This window comes from Eschscholzia californica, unplaced genomic scaffold, assembly GCF_041429995.1.
Source record: "Eschscholzia californica isolate CP2 unplaced genomic scaffold, dmEscCali1.0.p SCAF_1, whole genome shotgun sequence".
In the NCBI taxonomy this organism is placed as follows: domain Eukaryota; kingdom Viridiplantae; phylum Streptophyta; class Magnoliopsida; order Ranunculales; family Papaveraceae; genus Eschscholzia; species Eschscholzia californica.
The window spans coordinates 80,395,316-80,418,098 of record NW_028238198.1 but is presented as its reverse complement, the minus strand read 5'-3'; the positions used below and the strand labels follow the sequence as shown (position 1 = coordinate 80,418,098).

General features: G+C 35.2%; 1 protein-coding gene and 1 pseudogene across 2 annotated transcripts; one reads left to right on the top strand and one right to left on the bottom strand.

The window, feature by feature from the left end:
- The first annotated feature begins 2,882 nt into the window (after nucleotides 1-2,882).
- On the top strand, nucleotides 2,883-4,419 carry LOC147569719 (uncharacterized). Its single transcript, XM_086656235.1, has 3 exons — nucleotides 2,883-3,853; nucleotides 3,956-4,027; nucleotides 4,131-4,419. The coding sequence occupies exons 1-3, from the start codon at nucleotides 3,119-3,121 to the stop codon at nucleotides 4,134-4,136; spliced, it is 813 nt and encodes a 270-aa protein (XP_086512361.1). The 5' UTR covers nucleotides 2,883-3,118; the 3' UTR covers nucleotides 4,137-4,419.
- A 2,673-nt stretch (nucleotides 4,420-7,092) lies between these two features.
- LOC147569718 (pumilio homolog 4-like) lies at nucleotides 7,093-16,192 on the bottom strand (annotated as a pseudogene). Its single transcript, XR_015234947.1, has 7 exons — nucleotides 16,163-16,192; nucleotides 15,679-16,039; nucleotides 15,613-15,641; nucleotides 14,567-14,779; nucleotides 11,195-11,638; nucleotides 8,000-8,446; nucleotides 7,093-7,751 (listed from the first exon to the last, which is right to left on the bottom strand). The product of XR_015234947.1 is annotated as a pumilio homolog 4-like (transcript).
- Between the last annotated feature and the right edge of the window lie 6,591 nt (nucleotides 16,193-22,783).

Below are 22,783 nucleotides of genomic sequence, written 5' to 3'. Positions count from 1 at the left end.
AACTTTTAGTCAAAATATCCGCAAAAAATGTCCACGAGAGGGCACAAAGTACACCTCAAGTAAACATATTACCACTCCGTCACAAACAAAATGATAATCAAGAGCAATGTGTTTTGAGTGTTCGTGAAGGACTAGGTTAGAGATCATATGGGATTCTCCTCAGGAACTGGTAGCAATAAATTAACCTTTTAGAAGAACTGATCCATATGCTATAGCTGCACGCGCTGCACCAGTGTGCCCCTACTAGAAAGATAACCAACATTAAGGGTAGGACGGCATTTGTTACACATTTTTCTATTTTCTTGTTGTATCAAATGATATGTTATTGCAGAGATTGGGATCACTTTATAAACTCAGTTGTAGATGAAACCTCGTAAATAGGTGCTTTACTCGTGCGTTAAGTAATTGGCCTCAGGACTCGGGCCTAGCTCCGCAGTGCCCCACTCACAAGCCAACCAAGTGATTCATGAACCACTTGGCCCACGACTCAGATTAACAGTTGGAGAACCATCTGGATCACCCACTTCTGCAGCTTCCACCAGTAAAGAAGCTCCACTCCCCAGAAAAGTGGAACGGAGAAGGAAAAGAAACAACTTAAAACATTGTTTCCTTGATGTTTCGATAAAGTAAAAAGGAGATAGAAATCCGATAGGTAAAAACTGAAGTGTTAACTTCACACACACGGTTTTACAGGACCCCGAAGCTTGATATTTAAGATGCAGCTTCGCTAACCAATACCTTGCATGTGTGTTTAAGTTATCCGCTTCCTATGCCAGTTCAAAATTTTCTTGCAGTCTAAATAGAGGATGGAGAGTGGGTCTGTGGGTTCAGTGACATCTATGAATCTGTCAACTTCCTGTAAAGCATTCCACCCTTTCGATATAACTCCATTTCCTTCTTGTTTCTATTGTGGATCCCCCTTTCGGTATAACCCTTTCGGTAAGGAACTATTAAAGTTTAAAACCCTCGGACCTCGACATTCACATGTGGAAGAAAAAAATTTATCTTTCACTTCATTTTCTTTGACAAGGGGTCTCGGTTAATCATCCAAATCTGAACTCGGGTTGTGCTCAATATGTCATATATCTTTGCAAATACTCATGGTCAACTAATTCTTCGGTACAATCTACTTACTTCGCCAACACACGACTCAAGTTATTCTTTGGACAGTGTACATCAAATGCCACCTTCTTTTGCTAAAGTCTGTGAACTACACATTCAACTCTAGATGCATACTTCATATTGTTAAACCTAAACTTGGGTTGTGGAAAACATAGAAATGGGTACTTCAAATCAGGAGGCTTGAACTCAAAGTGTCAATTTTTTCTGAGTTGATCAAGTCTCTGCTAATTCAAAAAAAAAAAAATTAGAATTAGAGAAAGTAGTGGAATCAAAATTGTAGAAATTGAAGTCAAAACATTGATTTCATAAACAAAAAGTTCCAATTACAAGTGATGAAAATCACAGAAACAAAAATCAACAATGACATCTAATATTTTGGCATTCAAAATGAAGAAAAGCAAATAAATCAGCTTCCCATAGCTCAAACTGATCTACAAACATCAAAACCCCAGAAAAAAAAGACTAATTTAATAGACCTAACACTGAAAACAATGATAAAACATCAAATTTTGAATAAAAACATTAACCCTAGAAGGGAAAAAAGGGAGTTTCTCAGATACCAGATGAAAATAATGAAATTTTAACAGTATCATGCATTCATGCCCCAAATTACAGGTGGGAAAATGGAATTTCTATTGGGTGAGGGAACTTTTCCACCATAGGAATTGAAAATGTTTCCCGCGAAAATTAGGACACCATCAGTCCCTGGAGCCAAACGGGCTCTTATTTGGGTAATTTTAAAGGCGACTCTCTAATTGTTATATCGCCTCTCTATTTCGGAAATTTTGTATTGAGCGGGGCGCCAATAACACGTTGATGGGGCGTCTTTTGGCTTCAAATTTTGTTTCATTTGGCTTCATTTTTGTGTAATTTTTCTTACTTCGACATTTCTGGTATTTGACGATTAAATTTCTTTTTAATTTAGTTTTCTTCAATCTTGTGTCATTAGGCATGGGTGATGTCGGCATCCGACTAAATCTCTTTGGACAAAAAAAAACCATAATATACTATAAGACATTAGCTCTATTAGCATAGCCCAAGATGCTATAAGTGCGGGCCAAGCACCCAACGCCCCTTTTTTTTCTTGAATCGTGTTGGATTGACCATACGCGATTCTTCTTAACCACCCTTGAAAAATGTTTAGTATTATTTTAGAGATGATTTCAAGTGAGCCTAAAGTGAGTTCTTAGCTATAATGGACTAGAACAAGTCTATAAATTTTTGAATCATTTCAGATTGACCAGAATCATAAAGATATAATTTTCATGGCAAACTACTGATAATTTTAAATTGGCCCGAATATTCTAAATTTGCAATGTCTTATAACATTTTTTCATGTAAAGACGATAAACTTACCACTCTAATAGTTTTGTGGCTACGTCCTAAGTGACAAAGGAGGCAAGGAGTGAGTCCCCCTAGCTTCATTTTTCTTTATAAATTTTGTGAAAAGAATCATAAGAACTCATCCGGAGGGCCCCAATTTTGTAATTGGTCTAGAGCCTTGTAAAGGTTTAGGTCGACTCTGCAGTCCTAGATAGTAAACATGCCCAACGACATTTTATATCTTAATAACCTAAATTCAATAAACCGTGAAATCCACCTCTTCTAGAAATCGAACATGCAATCTCTAAGATTATATCTTAATAACATAAATTCAATAAACCATGAAATCCACCTCTTCTAGAAATCGAACATGCAATCTCTAAGATTTTGAAAAATTATGTCAATATTAAGACATTAGACATTTCAAATCAATACTCAGACATTAGACATTTCAAATGTCCAACCCACTGACTTAGACATATACAATGTCCCCGTCTCTATCTCTCTATTGTTGGAAAAACCATACTACTACAATTACTTCCCCGTCTCTATCTCTCATTCTCATTTCTCCACCAAAACTACTCTCTCTCTGTTAAGAAACCCTAGAAATCCCTATCGAGGTTGAGGAAATCAAGAGCTGAATTAGTGAACAATCAAGAGAATCCCTTCATTCATGGAGTCTGGACCAGTAAGATCTCAAGCCCTCCACAATTTCGCATTGCCCTATTGGGGTAAGAATAATAAGTTACACAGAAAATTCATCGACTCATCTGAACAACAACAACAACAATCTTCTTCACCACTTCATCATAATTCTTCTTCTTCTTGTTCAGAAACTCAAATTCAACCTAATATTCATGGAAATCACAAACAACAACCAGAATTCCAAAATCCGAAGAATTTGATCGTTTCGAAGAGTGTTAATAAGAACCGATCATCTCATTCTCCTGTTCAACATAAGAAGAATCAGACTAATTTCTCTGAATCGGTGGATATCGTAGTTGATGAAGTCAAGTTGAATTCAGTAAATCGTCACCACCGTTCGGCGGCGGTGGAGAAGGTTAATAAGTCGGAAGGAGTGGTGGTGGAAGGTGAAGAAACGACGCCGAAGCCATGGAATCTTAGACCTAGAAGAGTTTTTAAGACTCCAACAACTGAGATTAACGTCGTAGGAGGAGCAGGAGCTAACAAAAATGGTGAGTTTCGAGAGAAGACAGAGAATCTGCCGAAATCACTTAGATTGAGAGGGTTTATTGAAGGAGGACAAACTGTTGAGAATAAGGAGAAGAGGAAATTTTGGATTTCTCTTTCTCGTGAAGAAATCGAATTGGATTTCTTCGTCCTGACTGGATCAAAACCTCCCCGGAAACCTAAAAAGAGATCAAAGATTGTCCAGAATCAATTAGATGTAAGATTTTCTAGCTCTTTCATTTCCCCCTTCTCTCTCTCTCTAAATTCTCTCTCTAGACTCTTTTGATTGACTGCTAATGAAGCTTGCTATGACTTACAGAATGTTTTCCCTGGATTATGGATGGTTGGAGCTAGTGTGGATTCATATACTGTTCCTAATGGTTCTGCAAAGGTAAGACCTTTTTTTTGGTGTTCTTCATTCCCCAATTAGTATTTTAGTTAATTCTTTAAACCCTTATGATTATGACCCAAAACCCTGATTTTGATTATTGCAGAGGTAAATTTGATGATGATGACCTAGTTGGAGTTTGATTGTTGAAGGGTTTATGGAAGAGTTGGTGACTAATTGCTTCAACACAAAGAACTCGAATTCAAAGAGGTAGTAGTATAATACAATAGAATTATGGTTTTGTTTTAAAACAAAGAAAAAGGGGAAAGAAAGATATATAAATAGTATCGTGGTAATTTCGTAATGGTGGTTGTTATAGTGTAGTGTCTCTGTGTTTGATGTAAATACCAATAAACAGATGAAGTCCATAAAGAGAATTTATTCTCTTTTCTTTAGATTTTCAGCCTCTCCCATGGTGGTGGCGCTTGGATAGTACTATTGATTGATTACAATGTTTTGTCCGTAACCCATTTTACTATTGTGGAGCACAATTTAGAGTTTTACTTGCTTCTGCTGATTCTAGTCTATTTGAATAATTGCATATTTGCATGGAGTCTATTTCCGGCTTGTTTGCTTTATTAGAGGTAATGAACTCTATTCAACTTCGATTCTTCGTAAAAGAATACACGACGAAGTTCAAATAGGAATGTTGAGTTGCTCAACTTCAATTTTACCTCCTCGTTTCACATATCTTAGCAAATGATGATAAAATTTCATTATTTTTGCGGGTCTCGGTTGGTTTGATGCCAACTATTATGTGAAGTTTTTAGTTTTATATGGTAGTTCTTTTGTTGCCACTTCTAACTAGTTCGTTCGTAGACAATAGTACTTCTATATCTGCATATTATAAGAGATGGACACTTCTCACACTTTGATAGTCGAATAGATGAGATGTTACACGTAGAAATGAATGGGGACCTACTAGAATTAGTAAACACGATGCACTTCCGTTCTATTAAACATAAAAAAGGGAGCTTGGTACAAATTTGAAAAAGTTCATTTGCACTAGCTTCCGAGTCCTCTTAAATTACGTTAAGAAAGAACACCCTAAGTTAGTATTTATTGCTTGGCCTACTACTTATTGAAGAAAAAACTCATAAGAGAGAAATTTATGTCTGGCCCGATTAGTGATGGAAGAAGAAATGTAGCTTTCCTAGTCTGTTCACATTAGCATTTCTCCTAGACAAAGAACTTGCTGGATTCGAGCTCGCCAATGTTACGAAGAAATTGAAAGAACTTTTCTTGTTGGAGTTTAATTATTTGTGGTTGGTCATAAATGAAAATGCGTAGTTCAGTTCAGCAAATAGGACTCCGATGGAGGAGAACTATATTATTCGGTGTAAAGTAGTCAGATGAAATCCGAAGCTTCCAAAGGTCCAAGTTGGGCAAAAGACTAGTAATAAATACTTTATAGATTAACTTCGATATCTAATCCTTGAAAGGATCATGTAAATTTAGTCACAGTAGAGTACGGTTAGAGATCCGCTGATGTACGTTGTGACTGATCCAACGTTATAAATAAAATGTATTCTAGAACTTCAATATATCCTAAGATATGCCTCTAGATACCGTCTTTACCTTGGAAAAATCAATCTGTGAGAATTTTGGTTTCCGACGGTGTCGATTTTGAATTAGTTTATATAACATGCCTGTTTTACTTTCCTATTTGTATCACAATTTCCTTCTTTGGAGATGCTTTTGGTCTGTCTATCTCCAGGCTTTTCTTACCATCTCCCATCTTCTAAGTTTTTGAGTGAGAAAATCAAATCTGCTCACAAGTCACAGCTTCCCTCTACAAGGAACAACACAAGATTTCTGACGAAGGGCTTAATCAAAATCCTAGATTTTAAGGTAATTAACTGTACTGCCGAATTTCAATGGATGAATTTTTCAGGTGTAGGAAGTAACTAAAGCTGTTTGCAGTTGATTGTCAGTCAGAAAGATCAAGATTCTCTTTCAGTAAATTAGATTACATATCGGATTCATTTCAATTCTCGTTTACTGAAATGAAACGACCTGGTTGATGCCTTCATCTAACCTCAGTTCTCTATAAAAAGATGATTGGGCTTTTATTGATGCCTGAAGTTTTTTTTTACATCAAGCATATGATGATTTAGATCATCTGCGAAAACTATTAGAACCTTGGTCCTAACCCTTCTTTTGTCCAGTGTCTTAACATTTATCGTCGTTCAAGTTTGATCGCTCTTCAGGATCCAATAAGTTCATATGCATTACGATGAAGCAGAGTCCCCCAAGGGCTAGTATCTTAAGTTACAGTGACGTGGTTGTTACTTGGCTTGTGGCCGTGGGGGAGCAGACTGTGTTTGGCCCCTAGTGGGTTGTCACTGCCAATTTAAATGCCGAAGTGCTGGGGTGAAAAAAAGGTTCTGCCGCTCTGCTGCTTCTTAGCCGATACAGCCTGTGTCAAAGCTCAGCACTTTAGTTTTATAAAAATTCCTTGGTCTCAGTTACATCATAGAACGTCAAAAGCTGATGCATCATAGAACTTCAGATAGATTAATTCTTCGTTTACTACTAGCTGTGTCTCCCACACATATTATTCATCATCTACGACTACGACTTGGACTCCACTTATGTAGATGGTCATTCCGGGGAAGTTAAATTACGAAGTAAACGGAGTTTCTAGTGGATAAACAACCAACTGGTCAATCAATTGCGGGCTATATATATAATCAATGTAGTAAGATATGTTTTTACATTTAAATTGGAAGAAAATGATTGATCTAAGATTGATTATAGAATTTTGTGTGGTTACCTAAAGTTAGAAGAAAAGACCAAAGATATTTTAGAATACAAGAAGAGATTAATCTTAGATTATTATTTATTTATTTTTTCTGGAAATCGACTATGATCTACAATAGTCATTACAATTGCATTGATACATTAACGATGTGAAAAACACGATAACCACCTAATTCAAACTCCTACATGAACGGGTCTATAACCCAACTAAACTATGACCTAAAGCTTAACAACTTAATAACCCAAGTTCCATAAACTATGAAATCCACTTCATTCAGGAATTGAACCTGGGACCAATAGAGTTTTGGAGTTTATGTCAAAATTATTCAGAGATGTTAATTTAAGTTCGAGCTCGCTTAGAAGACATTAGATCTTGCAATCTTGCTAAGAAATGTGAAAGACATCAATTGCAATTTCGACTTGGCTACACAGATATGGTATATCCTTGAGGACTCACGAAAAGTACGACGACTCTATCTGCCTTCCTCCAGTAGTTAAGAGCTTTTCGACGCGAGCAACAATGTGCTTACCATATGTGTAACGCTTGAGAGTATTTAAATGGACCTTCACGCGTGAGAGAATTAACTCACGGCCTCTAACGGGTATGATTATGACATGTCTCGAGAACCTTTTGCACTACATAATTTCCAAATTGATCTTTCATCATAGCTTAAGGTTCATTCTCATCAGAGGAGCCAAACATTTCATTTACCAAAATTTGTCTTTCTTCAAGACTGCCACAAGTTAAACACCTCCAACAACATTGGGAGCAAATTTCTGCTGGCTCATGCTTACAATCAGCCCAACAAGCTTATTGATTATAGCGGTTTGTTCATGCGGTTACGCGTATTGGAGAACATGCATAATTCCCATATTGATCTTAAGCTAAAGAACAAACAAAATGCATTATTTCCTCCAGTATAATGTGTTGTGTATTTGCATCATTACAGTACTCCAAGACCCTCTGAATAACACGACAGCCATATTGATCCACACTGAACTGAAGTACATTATCTTAAATAACCTACAACAACTATTATATCATTGACTATTAGTTTATTAAAAATTAGATCTTCTTGACCACATATCTTGATATTGCAATAATAAAAAACCAATTTTTCATATCATGTGATGTGATAAAAATATCGAGTGGGAGGAGTACGAGTCAAACTCTATTATGTGTCGTGTATTTGCATCATTATACTCCAAGACCGTCTGAATAACACGGCAGCCATATGGATGAGTGGAGAGTGGCACAACTTGCCCGTAAAAGGCTGAGATAATGAACTGAATCCGGTGTGACGGACACATTCAATGCACTTCTGGATTACATGGTTACCGTTCTGATCACGTACACATTTCATTATTGATCCATAAAGCTCTGCCACCATTTGAGTCTGCTGATCTACATCCACCACTTCCAAAGCCTTCTGAATCACTCCGCAGTCATACATTTGAAGACTCGGAGGCAAAACATGATCCATAAGCTCGTTGGTTAACTCCTTCCTTTGACTTACAGTACCATGCTCAATTTTTTTTTGTATAACATAGTTTTCGAAAACATCAGTCATCAAGTTGCGAGCATTAACTCTTCCCCCAAATGGAGGAACACCAGGTCCTATAAACCTCGCAGCTGGCTGAGCGTCAGGGGTTGTACTTCTCAACATAGACGAACCAACGAAATCATCAGAACCATGGCGACTGACTGGGAGTGAGAGATGATTTGATACAGGAGTAGGTCGGCAAAGTCCTTCCTAGAACAGTAAATAAAGTCATGCCACAATAGGAATTACCTAAGTGGTATTCTATTTACAACAAAACACACCAATAGTTCAATTGTATCTATTGCTAACTAAGTTCATTCAATTAGACAGTCATGTAAATCAATACAATTCCTAAATATGTAAATGAGAGTATTAATTTGTAAGATTTGCTCCAAATTATCAAATTCACAACGAAAATAGAAAGAAATGATGTAGGAGGAACCATATAACAAGACATCCTAATGAATAGAAATGAACAACACGTTCAAAGTAACTCTAGGGTTTTGATAATCATGAGAATAATAGTATTGAAGTACTCCTCCATCTATAGTTGGAGGAGTACTTCCACTTAGTAAAATATTAAATATCTTTTCCTATAATATTACTATCTTCTAAATTTCCATTTGATCTTACTCTTAATCCTTTCTTCAACTTCTTCCTTACATCTAAATCCTATAACAAATTCTCTTTCCAAACCCTAATTTACTCAAAATCTAATCAAATACTAACACTATGAAATCCGGAAATCCCTAATCAAAAACCAATTTGCGTAAATTACCTCGTCAAAACTCGGTTCCTTGAAAAGCCCAACTTTCTTTACCGACTTAAACACACCCGGAATGGCAAAATTAGGGCTAAGAATTCAGATTTCGGTTGGACTTTTCCTTTTTTGTAATTAATGTCCGATAAAATCGAAAAAAAAGTGGAAATCACAATAGTACACGGATACAAGAAGCATTATAAATTCACTTCCACTTTGTAAAATATTCAATATCTTTTTGTAATCCCACGAATCTCTTTCTTACAATTTCAATCCATCATCTTCATTCTCTGCAAGTAAATCAAGTAGTTCAGAATCAAATATGATCGGGTTGTTAATAAATATACTTAAGCCAGGGTCAAACAAAAAATTGTCAAAATCTTTTTATCTAGATGGTATAGGATTAAGTGACACACTCGATAAATTGAGGTTTAGAATAATTCAGGGATCACAAGATTTAATGAGTATTGAATTTAAACTATCTTTCATGGGTAAGACATTAGATAAATATAATCGAAGACTGATCGAATATGGGTTTACGTCTGATAATGATCTTCTTGCTCCTCAAGTTGTCGATGTGTTGATTATGCCGCCTCGTCGTGGAAGCATTCAGTTTCGGCCCTTGCGTATCGGTTCACCATAGATGAAGTGGAAGATGAAGAGTAAAAAAGGGTAGGTTTAAAATTTGAAAAATTCGAAAGTAATGGATGAAGGTTGTTGGTATGGGTTAGAGTTATTAGGTCAATTTTGATACTTCAACATTGATCAATCCGTTAAGATTATTAGGTCAATTGTTTCTGTTCTTTCCAATGAGTGTGTCTTTGTTTTACTTTTTAGGGTTTGTTTTGAGGTAAACTTTAGCTACATGTTCATTGAGTTTTAATAGAGATAATATTACATTTTTGTTCTTTTAATTCTTGTCTACAAAATCCTTTTTAGAAAATCTAAAGATCAAATACACAAACAATATGTTCAACAAAAAAAAAATATACACAATCAATAAAGTATGTTTTTTTTTTTTCATCTCTAAGTCAAATACGATATCTAACTTAGAGAATATAATTAAATCTAGTTAGATTCGGTGATGTTTTATTTTTGTTTGTCTCGTTAAATATTGGGTAGGGTGATTTTAAGACCAAAAGAGCATATCTTAAATAACCTGCAACAACTATTATATCCTTGACTATTAGTCTATTAGAAGTTAAATCTTATACAAGTTATATCTTTCAACAAAAAAAAGTTACATCTTGTACAAGCCAAATTCAAGAAAAAAAAACCAAGGTAGAGACTAAAAAAACAAACTAAGGTAGTTTATAGAATACAATGTACCCTCAAAAGTTGGGACAAGTCTTCCTCTACGCAAGGGAGTTTATTACCTACGAGGTTTTATTCTAGTAACAAGACAAACTAAGAGAGGCATTAAGGACGTGGTCGAGAACATAGAATCCATGGACCAAATTATGATTGTGGTACAGAAAAAATTGTATTCAAATTTGAGATGATTTAACTATGAAAAGATATTAACTTTCACGTAAATCAAAGTTCATAATATTATTTTGCTTCCATATATAGATTTCAACTATATAAATATATCATAGGATCAAACAATTCATTCCATTAGTTAGAATGACAATTTGTTAAAAATACTTTAGATCGTATCACTATTAACTACTGATTTAACTATATAAGTATTATTTGAGTTGGTGAGATTGTATTATTTGAAGTACATGATAAATCATAAATTAAAAAGTCGGATAATTTTTGAAAAATCATAAGTAAACGAGCTATTGAAAATGGGCAGCAATAATTATATGTGGTATTAAAATATTTTATTGGATCCTAAAGACTAATGTAGATTAACTAATGAGTTAGTCAATTTGATGAGAGATACCAGATATGAGAGAAATAAAGTGTCTGGGATGAAGTAGTTAGTCAAATTTCTGCTGGCTCATGCTTACAATTAGCCTAACAAGCTTATTGATTATAGCGGTTTCACGTATTGGAGAACATGCATAATTCCCATATTGATCTTAAGCTAAAGAACAAACAAAATGCATTATTTCCTCCAGTATAATGTGTTGTGTATTTGCATCATTACAGTACTCCAAGACCCTCTGAATAACACGAAAACCATATTGATCCACACTGAACTGAACTACATGATCGACAATTTCAGATAGCTCAAAATTCCTGGTCTTGTTGGTGTTAAAATCTTCTAACAACGATGATCCATATTTCTAACATTACCAGATAGCCAAGATCCCAGGGTACCTCCTGCCCGGACCTCTTACCTTATAAGGAAAACAAGGGATCGATGCACTCATTTTGTAAAATAGGACTTCCAGATACTGCTAAAGGAAATGCAGAATTTCCCATTCCATCTCCCAAATGTGGCGCAATATACAGCCTCTGCTGATGAGTAAGTGCTGCAAATGGAGGCATTTGATCCAAGAACATTCTTCTTATCAGATGCATTAACTCTTCACCCCGAATGGAGGAACACCGTGCCCTATAAACCTCACAGCTGGCTGAGCGCCAGTGGTTGTACTTCTCGACATAAACGAACCAACGAAATCATCAGAACCATGCGGCTGACTGGGAGTGAGAGATGATTTGATAGAGGAGTAGGTCGGCGAGCTCAAGCAGATACCTGATGAGCTCTGGGGAAGTAGTACAACATTAAATTATCTCTGAACTTACCCCGTTAGATTTACTATTTTTGACAACGACATAAAGGTCATGTTTGGCGTACGTGAAATAAATGTGACTATCAAGAGCAATTATTCTTCAATATGATTCTCCGTAGTTATTCCACCTTACTTTATTGTTTGATTTGGTCGGTAATATGATCAAATATTGATTTTGTTTCTACGTTATTTAATTTGTTTGATTTTATTATTTAGTTTTTCATTATACTTTGGTAATTGGATGACGATGGTTTTTCCGGTGATGGCGGCGGTTTTCCGGTGACGAAAGCGGTTCTCCGATGACGGAGGCAGTTTTCCGGTGACGACGACAATTTTCCGGTGATAGCAGCGTTGGTTCTTTTATTATTATTATAGTATTTGTCAGACCTTTAGGGTCTCTTTTCACAAATTTATAGGATCTTTTTGTCGACCTTTAGGGTCTTTTTTCTCGATCTTTAGGATCGATCAATGTGTCTGTGTCTAGTCCAATTTCTTTTCCTTCATGAGGCACTTTGTAATTTAAAGGTATGTAACTCTCATGAAGTTTTCAGAGGAGAAAAATAAGAATTATTGTCCATGTAAAATCGTGATTTTATCACTTATGAATGGAAATGTTTCCCTTGGCTTCAAAAAAAAAAAAAAGATTTTTATTATCCCATGTCAAACATGTTCTTAGTAGTTTTGTCAAAAATTATAAATACGAGGGGGTAAACTCAATTACTAATTACTGAAAGGGTAAACTCAATTGCTAATTAGTGTTGAGGGGGTAAGCTCAAAAAACCCATTTGCATTTGATCTTACATCTAAATCCAACATGTGTAACAAATTCTCTTTCCAAACCCTAATTTACCAAAATCTAACTATGAAATCCGGAAATCCCTAATCAAAAACCAATTTACGTAAATGACCTCGTGAAAACTCGGCATGATTGAAAAGCCGAACTATCTTCAGATTGGGGCTAAGAATTATAAATTCACTTTGCAGAATTAGGGCTAAGAATTCAGATTTCGGCTGGACTTTCCCTTTTTGTAGTTACTGTCCTATAAAATCGGAAAAAGTGAAAACAGTCAGAATAGTACTCGGATACAAGACAGCATTATAAATTCACTTTGGCAGTCTACACAGGACAGGAGTGTGAGAAAGAAAGAAAGAAAAAAACAGGACAGAGAAAGAGCTATTGAGGGAGAGAAGGAAAGAAAAAGATCAAGAGAGAGAAAGTAATGGAATTGAACATTATAGTATACAATTCTTTCAATAAAAAAACAAATTTTCAAAATTCTAGATTACCCAATCTCTCAACAAGAACTATTTACCTTTCATGGATTAGATATGGATGATTATATGGATATCAAATTCTACAAACTCCGTCATGGTTCTTGCATTTATCTTTATATTAATGAAGATTACTATCACAACCTTCCATCAACTTCACGGTCTGCAAGTATATCAAGTAGTTTAGAATCAGATTTGATTGAATTATTTATAAATATACCAAAGCCAGGATCGAAGAAAAAATTGTTGAAATCTTTTTATCTACGTGGTATAGGATTAAGTGACACATTGGATAAATTGAGGTTTAGAATAATTCAGGAATCAGAAGATTTAATTAGTACTGAATTTAAACTATCTTTCATGGGTAAGACATTAGATGACTATAATCGAAAATTAATCCAATATGGGTTTACGCATGATGATGGTTTTCTTGCTCGTCAAGAGGTGGATGTGTTGTTTATGTTGCCTCATCCTGAAAGCATTCGATTTCGGCCCCTGCGTCTTGGTTCACCATAATTAAAGTTGAAGATGAAGAATATAAAAAGGTAGTGTTAAAATTTGAAAAATTTGAAGTAATGGATGAAAGTTGTTGGTATCAGTTAGATTATTAGGTCAATTTATTAGATACTTCAACATTGGTTAATCAGTTAAGGTTATTAGGTCAATTGTTTGTTCTCTTTTCAATTGGTGTGTCTTTGCTTTACTTTTAATTAGGGGTTGTTTTGAGCTAAAACTATAGCTACATGTTCATTGGTTTTTAATAGACATAATATTATATTTTAATTCTTTTGATTCTTGTGTAATTTTTTTTTTAGAAGTTCCAATGATCAAATAGACAAAGAGTATGGTATGTTTTTTTTTTCATCATTAAGCCAAATATGATATCTTACTTAGAGAATAGAAGTAATTCTAATTAGATTCTGTGATGTTTATTTTTGCCTGTCTCGCTAAATACTGAGTAGGATGATTTTAAGACCAAGAGACAATATCTTAAATAACCTACAACAACTATTATATCATTGACTATTAGTCTATTACAAATTAGATCTTCTTGACCACATATCTTGATATTGCAATAATAAAAAACTAATTTTTCATATCATGTGATGTGATAAAAATATCGAGTGGGAGGAGTACGAGTCAAACTCTATAATGTGTCGTGTATTTGCATCATTATACTCCAAGACTGTCTGATAACACGGCAACCATATGGATGAGTGGAGAGTGGCACAACTTGCCCGTAAAAGGCTGAGATAATGAACTGAATCCGGTCTGACGGACACATTCAATGCACTTCTGGATTACATGGTTACCGTTCTGATCACGTACACATTTCATTATTGATCCATAAAGCTCTGCCACCATTTGAGTCTGCTGATCCACATTCACCACTTCCAAAGCCTTCTGAATCACTCCGCAGTCATACATTTGAAGACTCGGAGGCAAAATATGATCCATAAGCTCGTTGGTTAACTCCTTCCTTTGACTTTCAGTACCATGCTCAATTTTTTTTTTGTATAACATAGTTTCCAAAGACATCAGTCATCATGTTGCGAGCATTAACTCTTCCCCCAAATGGAGGAACACCAGGTCCTATAAACCTCGCAGCTGGCTGAGCGTCAGGGGTTGTACTTCTCGACATAGACGAACCAACGAAATCATCAGAACCATGGCGCCTGACTGGGAGTGACAGATGATTTGATACAGGAGTAGGTCGGCAAAGTCCTTCCTAGAACAGTAAATAAAGTCATGCCACAATAGGAATTACCTAAGTGAGCTCAAGCAGATACCTGATGCACTCTAGGAAGTAGTACAATATTAAATTATCTCCGAACTATCGACAATCACATACATAACAATGCGAATGATTCCACAGTTATAACCAACAACGTATCTTATAGTGTTCGACACTTACCATATTGGGCTTCTACAAATATTTTAGAGGAGTCCTGGGTCCACATCCGTAAACTGGAAATTTAGTTCTCAAAATTACTGCATGTTTCGCATCTAGTTACAATTTGAAATAGGCGACCCGATCTTGGTGAGTACTAGTAATTAACCATGTAACCATTTGTAAGGAGGATTCAACTAGGTCCATATTAACGCAAAAAACGCTAAAAGAAAAGGATGTCGTAAAAATGCCAAGAAAGAATTTCCGACATGAATGGAGTCATGAAAGAGTTATCATTGGGATTAAATGGAAGTTCATATCTTCCAAACCCAATAACAGTTTCAATAACAACATCGACGAGATTCTTCCAAATCAACTAAGTGGTTTTTTATTTACTACAAAACACATTAATAGTTCAATAGCTTCTATTGCTAACTAAGCTCATTCAATTAGACGTCGTGTGAATCAGTACAATTCCTAAATATGTAAACGAGAGTATTAATTTGTAAGATTTGCTCCAAATTACCAATTTCACAACCAAAATAGGAATAAATGATGTAAGGAGGAACCATATAACAAGAGATCCGAATGAATAGAAATCAACAACACATTCAAAGTAACCCTAAATACCATAACTATGCAAACGTAAAATCATTTAATCCACCAAGTACCTGGAGCACGTCGGCTAGGCTTTTCGTCTCTGCCCGTGCTTTTCGTCTCTGCCGCTAATCCAACACCTGCCAATCCAATTAAACCATCAGTGTCCCTCTCAAGCCATTGCGCAGAAGGTCGGTCATGCTGAGTTAGGTTCCTCGCATTCCCATTTTCTGCCAGACTGTGACGAGAAAAGCAGAGTTACCATTGATCATCGATCAATTCCTCTTTTCTCTTATTTAAAGTTCCACCATAAGAAGATGTCCCTGCCTGAACACGCTGAGCAACTCGCCAATCCTCTTTCGACAACAACGGTGGAGGTAGTAACCTAGGGTTTTGATAATCATGAGAATAATAGTATTGGAAAAGGAAAAGTCTAAACGACCCGTATTCTATGGACCGTCTGTTGGACCGTCCTGTCCACTTGGACAAGACGCCAACAGACTTTCCAAGTCATTTTTTAAAAAACGATGAGGGACAGGATAGACTATAGAGAAACTAAAAGTTATCAAACTCTCTCTCTTAGTCTCTTTAGCTCCTCCTTTCTCTCTCTAGTTAGTCCCTCACACCAGGGGGTTTTGGATAAAGCATCTTCATCCTTCACTCAAAGTAAGGATCCCAAACAGATGAAGATATCTCTCAACAAAAAGCAGATGAACATAGTGAAGACTGATTTACTTACCAAATCAAATCTTAAAGAATTTTAAAGACTTGTTTTTACATAACTTGTGTTTATTTCTTCCACTAGAAATCTCTTCTTCCAAATCCCGAAGGGGAAAAAGAAGATTTTTTTTTTTTGGATCTTATAAATCCACTTATAGGAGATGATTGATCTAGGATTTTGAGAAAAAAAACCTAATTTTGAACAAAGATTGATCAAGCGATAGACTTCATATAGTTTGATTTTAGGCCATGTTTGGCACGCGGGAATCGCGTGGGAATGGAATGTGATTCCTGGGAATCACATTCCCGACTATTGTTTGGCTCGCGGGAATGCAGGGGGAATCCTATTCCTGGAGGAATGGAATTCCCCCAAAATGGGGTAATAGCAAACACAGGGAGGGGGGTGGGTTTGTGATTCCCATTCCCGGGAATGATTTCATTTAATATTTTTGGACAAAATAATCCTTGATAAAATATTAGAATTCTCATAATATTTTTACTAAAAAAAATTTAAAATCTAGGGTTTCAACTACCACCATACCAACACCCTCTCTCTCCCCCCCTCTCTCGCTCAAACGTAACTCTCTCTCGATATCTCTAGTTTTTTTTCTTCTCTCTTTCTCTTTGTTCGTTAAAAATCGATTTCATAACGTTTAAAAAAATTAGTCGAGACCTTATTTATTTTAAGTAAATCTTTAAATACAACTTAAATTAGTGTATTACGTTATTATTTCATATCTATAAATTTGAATAGACAAAACTATTTAAAATATATATAACAAAGTTGACCTATAATTTATGTAGTTTGAGTAAAAGGATATAACAGGACTTTCGTAAAATTTACATTCCTATTCCTGGTTGAACCAAACATTAAACCAAAATAATCTGATTCCAGGCATCGCATTACGGGAATGTGATTCCCGGGAATGACATTCCATTCCCGCGCGCCAAACATGGCCTTAGGGACTTGGAAGGAAACCTAAGTTTGGAGTCATGTTCTTCAAGAGGACAACACCCTAATTTTGGATAGGTTAAAGAAGATGAAATTAATTTGCCCTAAATGAAGAGGTCATGAATTGTTCATCCAGAAGCCATAAAAAACAGATCTTGAGTGAGAAGAAGATTTTTTTGTTGAAACTGTGAGAAGAAGATTTAGAAAGAGAGTTTTTTGGATTATTTCAATCAAAAATATCTTTCTCCCTCTAGGCAATTCCTCTCTCACGTATTGCTGTGAAGATGACCACGTGGAATGTTTGTTGGCGTCTTGTCCACGTGGACAAGACGGTCCAACAGACGGTTCCCACATGCGGGTCGTCTAGACGCATTGGAAAAGGAAATTCGGTCCGTTTGAAAAGCCCATCTTTCTTCACCGACTTAAACACCGGAAATGGCAAAATTAGGGCTAAGAATTCAGATTTCGGTTGGACTTTTCCTTTTTGTAATCAATGTCCGATAAAATCGGAAAAAAAAGTAGAAACACAGTCATAATAGTAATAGGATACAAGAAGCATTATAAATTCACTTCTACGCAGGACAGAGTGTGAGAAAAAAGAAATTAGGAGAGAGAAAGAGCTATCAAGAGAGAGAAGGAAAGAAAAAGATCAAGAAAAAGAAAAAGATCAAGAAAGAGAGAAAGTAAGTAATGAAACTCAACATTATAGTACCCGATGATCACAAGGAGTTCCCAATTACAGTAAGATTAACAGATTCAATTCTTTCAATCAAAAAACAGATTTCCAAAATTCTAGATTACCCAATCTCTCAACAAGAACTATTCACCTTTCATGGATTAGATATGGATGATTATATGGATATCAAATCTTATAAACTCCACCATGGTTCTTGTATTTATCTTTATATTAATGAAGATTACTATCACAACCTTCCATCAACTTCACCGTCTGCCAGTATATCAAGTAGTTCAGAATCAGATTTGATTGAATTAGATGATCAATCATCCCCTGAATCTCTTTCTTACAATTTGGATCCATCATCTTCATTGTCTGCAAGTAAATCAACTAGTTCAAAATCAGATATGATTGGGTTGTTAATAAATATACCTAAGCCAGGGTCAAACAAAAAATTGTTAAAATCTTTTTATCTAGATGGTATAGGATTAAGTGACACATTGGATAAATTGAGGTTAAGAATAATTCAGGGATCACAAGATTTAATGAGTATTGAATTTAAACTATCTTTTATGGGTAAGACATTAGATAAATATAATCGAAAATTGATCGAATATGGGTTTACGTCTGATAATGATCTTCTTGCTCCTCAAGCTGTCGATGTGTTGATTATGCCGCCTCGTCGTGGAAGCATTCAGTTTCGACCCTTGCGTATTGGTTCACCATAGATGAAGTGGAAGATGAAGAATAAAAAAAGGGTAGGGTTAAAATTTGAAAAATTCGAAAGTAATGGATAAGGTTGTTGGTATGGGTTAGAGTTATTAGGTCAATTTGTTTGATACTTCAACATTGATCAATCGGTTAAGGTTATTAGGTCAATTGTTTCTTTTCTTTCCGGTGAGTGTGTCTTTGCTTTGCTTTTTAGGGTTTGTTTTGAGGTAAACTTTAGCTACATGTTCATTGAGTTTTAATAGAGATAATATTATATTTTTATTCTTTTAATTCTTGTCTACAAAATCCTTTTTAGAAATTCTAATGATCAAATACACAAACAGTATGTTCAAAAAAAAAAATATATACACAAATAATAAAGTATGTTTCTTTTTCATCTCTAAGTCAAATATGATATCTAACTTAGAGAATATAATTAAATCTAGTTAGATTCAGTGATGTTTTATTTTTGTCTGTCTCGTTAAATATTGGGTAGGATGATTTTAAGACCAAAAGACCATATCTTAAATAACCTACAACAACTATTATATCCTTGATTGTTAGTCTATTAGAAGTTAAATCTTATACAAGTTATATCTTTGAACAGGAAAAAAAAAAGTTACATCTTTCAACAGAAAAAAGAAGTTACATCTTATACAAGTCAAATTCAAGAAAAAAAACAAAGGTAGAGACTAAAAAACAAACTAAGGTAGTTTATAGAATACAATGTACTCTCAAAAGTTGGGACAAGTCTTCCTCCATGCAAGGTAGTTTATTACCTACGAGATTTTATTATAGTAACAAGACAAACTAAGGTAGTTCAACAAAAAAGAACTTAGGATCCATGGACCAAATTATGATTGTGGTCTAGAAAAAATTGTATTCAAATTTGAGATGATTTAACTATGAAAAGATATTAACTTTCACGTAAATCCAAGTTCATAATATTATTTTGCTTCCATAGATTTCAACTATATATATATATCATACGATCAAACAATTCATTCCATTAGTTTTTTTTTGATGAGAAATTCATTCCATTAGTTAGAATGACAATTTGTTAAAAATACTTTAGATCTTATCGTATCACTATTAACTACTGATTTAACTATATAAGTATTATTTGAGTTGGTGAGATTGTATTATTTGAAGTACATGATAAATCATAAATTAAAAAGTTGGATAATTTTTGAAAAATCATAAGTAAACGAGCTATTGAAAATGGGTAGCAATAATTATGTGGTAATTCCGTTTTGGCCCCCAATTTGTGACCAACTGGCCGTTTTAGCCCCTATATGTGTCCGGCAGTTCGTTTTGGCCCCAAATTGTGTCCGGCAGTTCGTTTTGGCCCCAAACTTTTTTTAGACATACCAATTTTGCCCTTGTGGCATTTCTGTAAATTGTTATTTTTTTTATTTTTCTCATTTTTAATTTCTCCTGTCTTTGACTTATTTGTTATTTATTTCATTTCTCCTTCTTCGCTCATCTGTCTCTCTCTCTATCCTCTCACCTCTCTCTTCCATCGGCAACATAACATTCTCGCAACACAAATCTGAGTAGAATCAGTTGGAGAATAATCCTTGAAATCTAACATGAATTGGAGAAACACAAACTCAAGAAGAGTCACTATGAGAATTGTGGTTTAGGCAAAATAAAAAATTTTCCTTCTTCCTCTCTCTAACAATTCCCTGCTCCCTTACTCAGATTCTCTCTCCTCCCTGTAGTTAAAAATCAAAATTCTTAAAGTAAAATAAATCCTCTAGGTTTAAATCTGTTTTTTTCTTTCTCTAACAATTCCCTGCTCCATCACTCCCATGTCTTTCATTCCTATGGTCTGTATCATCAATAAAAAAGTGAATTAACAAACCAACCCACTTCTAAAGGAATCTTTAGTCTCCATACAATCAAAGAAGTACCTAACTGGAAAGATGAAATCAAAATGGTAAACTAACCCAAAATTAAGATTTGTGAAATGGGAATTGAAACTAAAAGTACCTTCCATGAAGACTTAAATTCTCTCTTGTTTCGTACCTCTTTTTGAACCCCTAACAAGTTCCGTAAGATGCACAAAATAAAAAAGTTGCACACCCAAATTTAGATCTAAAAATATTCTTAATGGGTTTAGAAAAGATTTTACCCAAATAAAAGATTTGAGTGGTTGACAAAAAATTGTGATGGATTGATTTTTCTGGAAGAAAATGGGAATTTGGGATTTGATATTAGGAACATAACTAAGGTTTTTTTTAAGATCTTCCCCATGAAATCTTCTTCTTTTTCTTTCCTAGAGAGAGAAATAAACAACTTTGGCCAAACAAATCCTTTATCATCTCCTCTTGCTGGTTTTGTTAAGATCTTCTCATTAATCACCTTTTTGTGTAGTATCTAGCTTTCCTTTTTGGTAAACAGACTGAAGTTTCGACTCTCACTTACACCATCGGATCTAATGGTAGTCAAATTTTATTCTTAAAGAAAAACACAAATTGAAATAAGCAACTTTAAGTTAGAAAAATTATTTTGGTGAAGAACCCATGATGATTTTGGGAAAATCAGAATGAGGGTTTCTTTTCTCTGCTCTGACCACACAACGATCTATCCCTGAGAAAGAGAGAGAAAGAGAAATTAAAGAGAGAGATAAAGAAAGAGAAAAGAATTTGGAAAAGAAAAAAAAATTACAGAAATGCCACAAGGGAAAAATTGGTATGTCTGGCAAAAATTTGGGGCCAAAACGAACTGCCGGACACAATTTGGGGCCAAAACGAACTGCCGGACACATATAGGGGCCAAAACGACCAGTTGGTCACAAATTAGGGGCCAAAACGGAATTAACCCTAAAATATTTTATTGGATCCTAAAGACTAATGTAGATTAACTAATGAGTTAGTCAATTTGATGAGAGATACCAGATATGAGAGAAATAAAGTGTCTGGGATGAAGTAGTTAAGTAGAGAGAAATAAGTTAACGACATTAGGGCTATTACCAATACAACTACCTTTTTCAAGTCAACAACTCTTGGTTAGAGTGGTAGAAGGTATAACCTTCCACCCTAGAGGTCAGGGTTCGAGATACGCTGAACAATTAAAAAAAAACTACCTTTTTCAAAATATTCAATACCACTTAACTTCTCTCCATTTCTCTTATCCCTTTGTTTGGCAATAAAGTTGATGGTGGTCGAATGTAGTGACGCAGTAGAATGAAGATTCTAAAAAACATTTAAGGTTGTCGGCAACAGTCGCTTGTCGGTGACCATTGTGGTAGTGGATAAAAAATGGTGGTGGAGTTGTGCAGAATAAAAAAAAAAAAATATTTCATTCATATTGATTTCCGTATGACGATTAGCAAAAAAATGAGTCAACTAACTTTGACCAACTTTTTTTTTTTTTTTGAAACGGGAGATTCCATAAATCAAATAGTGTCAAATACACAGGTAAATGACCATAAAGTTAACCACGAAATTAAACTCTAATTAGTCCCAGGGACTAAAACTTCATACGCCAACTCGTGAGGGGCAGAATTGGCAATTCGAGGGCAGTAGTGGAAATTCACCCGCCTGTCTCTGGCCTTGACACGAATCATCTCTATTTCATGCTTCAGCCTCCACGGGATCGATTCCTGATCGTTGGATAAGAGAGTGACCATGACCCTCGAATCCCCTTCTATGTCTACATCATATAAAAGAAAATCTTCTATCATCTCCAACCCTAATCTAAATGCCTTCATCTCACTGTGTAAGGCAGAAACGGGATGAAAAGATATTGTTCTTGAGCCGATAACTTTGACCAACTTTTGATAAAGTCTTTCTCGCAGATTTTTTTTTATTTCACCAAAATGGGAGGCAATTCTAAAATGTTCTGGGGTTTGTTCACTGTATTTATTAGGCTTCTTTATACCGAATAGTCGAATACTGATTTGGGTTTTTGCGTTCTTCATGACGAAGGGCAAAATTGTAACTCTCCACATTCCCACGATCAATTGGGACCGGGGTACTAAAGACGTAAATGGTACAAAATTAAAGGGTATTTACGTAACTTGAGACCCACATTTCAAATTGCGAGAAGAAGAGGGAATATGGGTGTTGGGTTTGTTGACTTAGTGGCCATAACCGTTTTAACCGCCAGTTCAAATAAAAACAAATTCCAAAGAAAAAAAAATAATCAAATCCCACTCTTAGAGAGAGAGAGAAAGAGA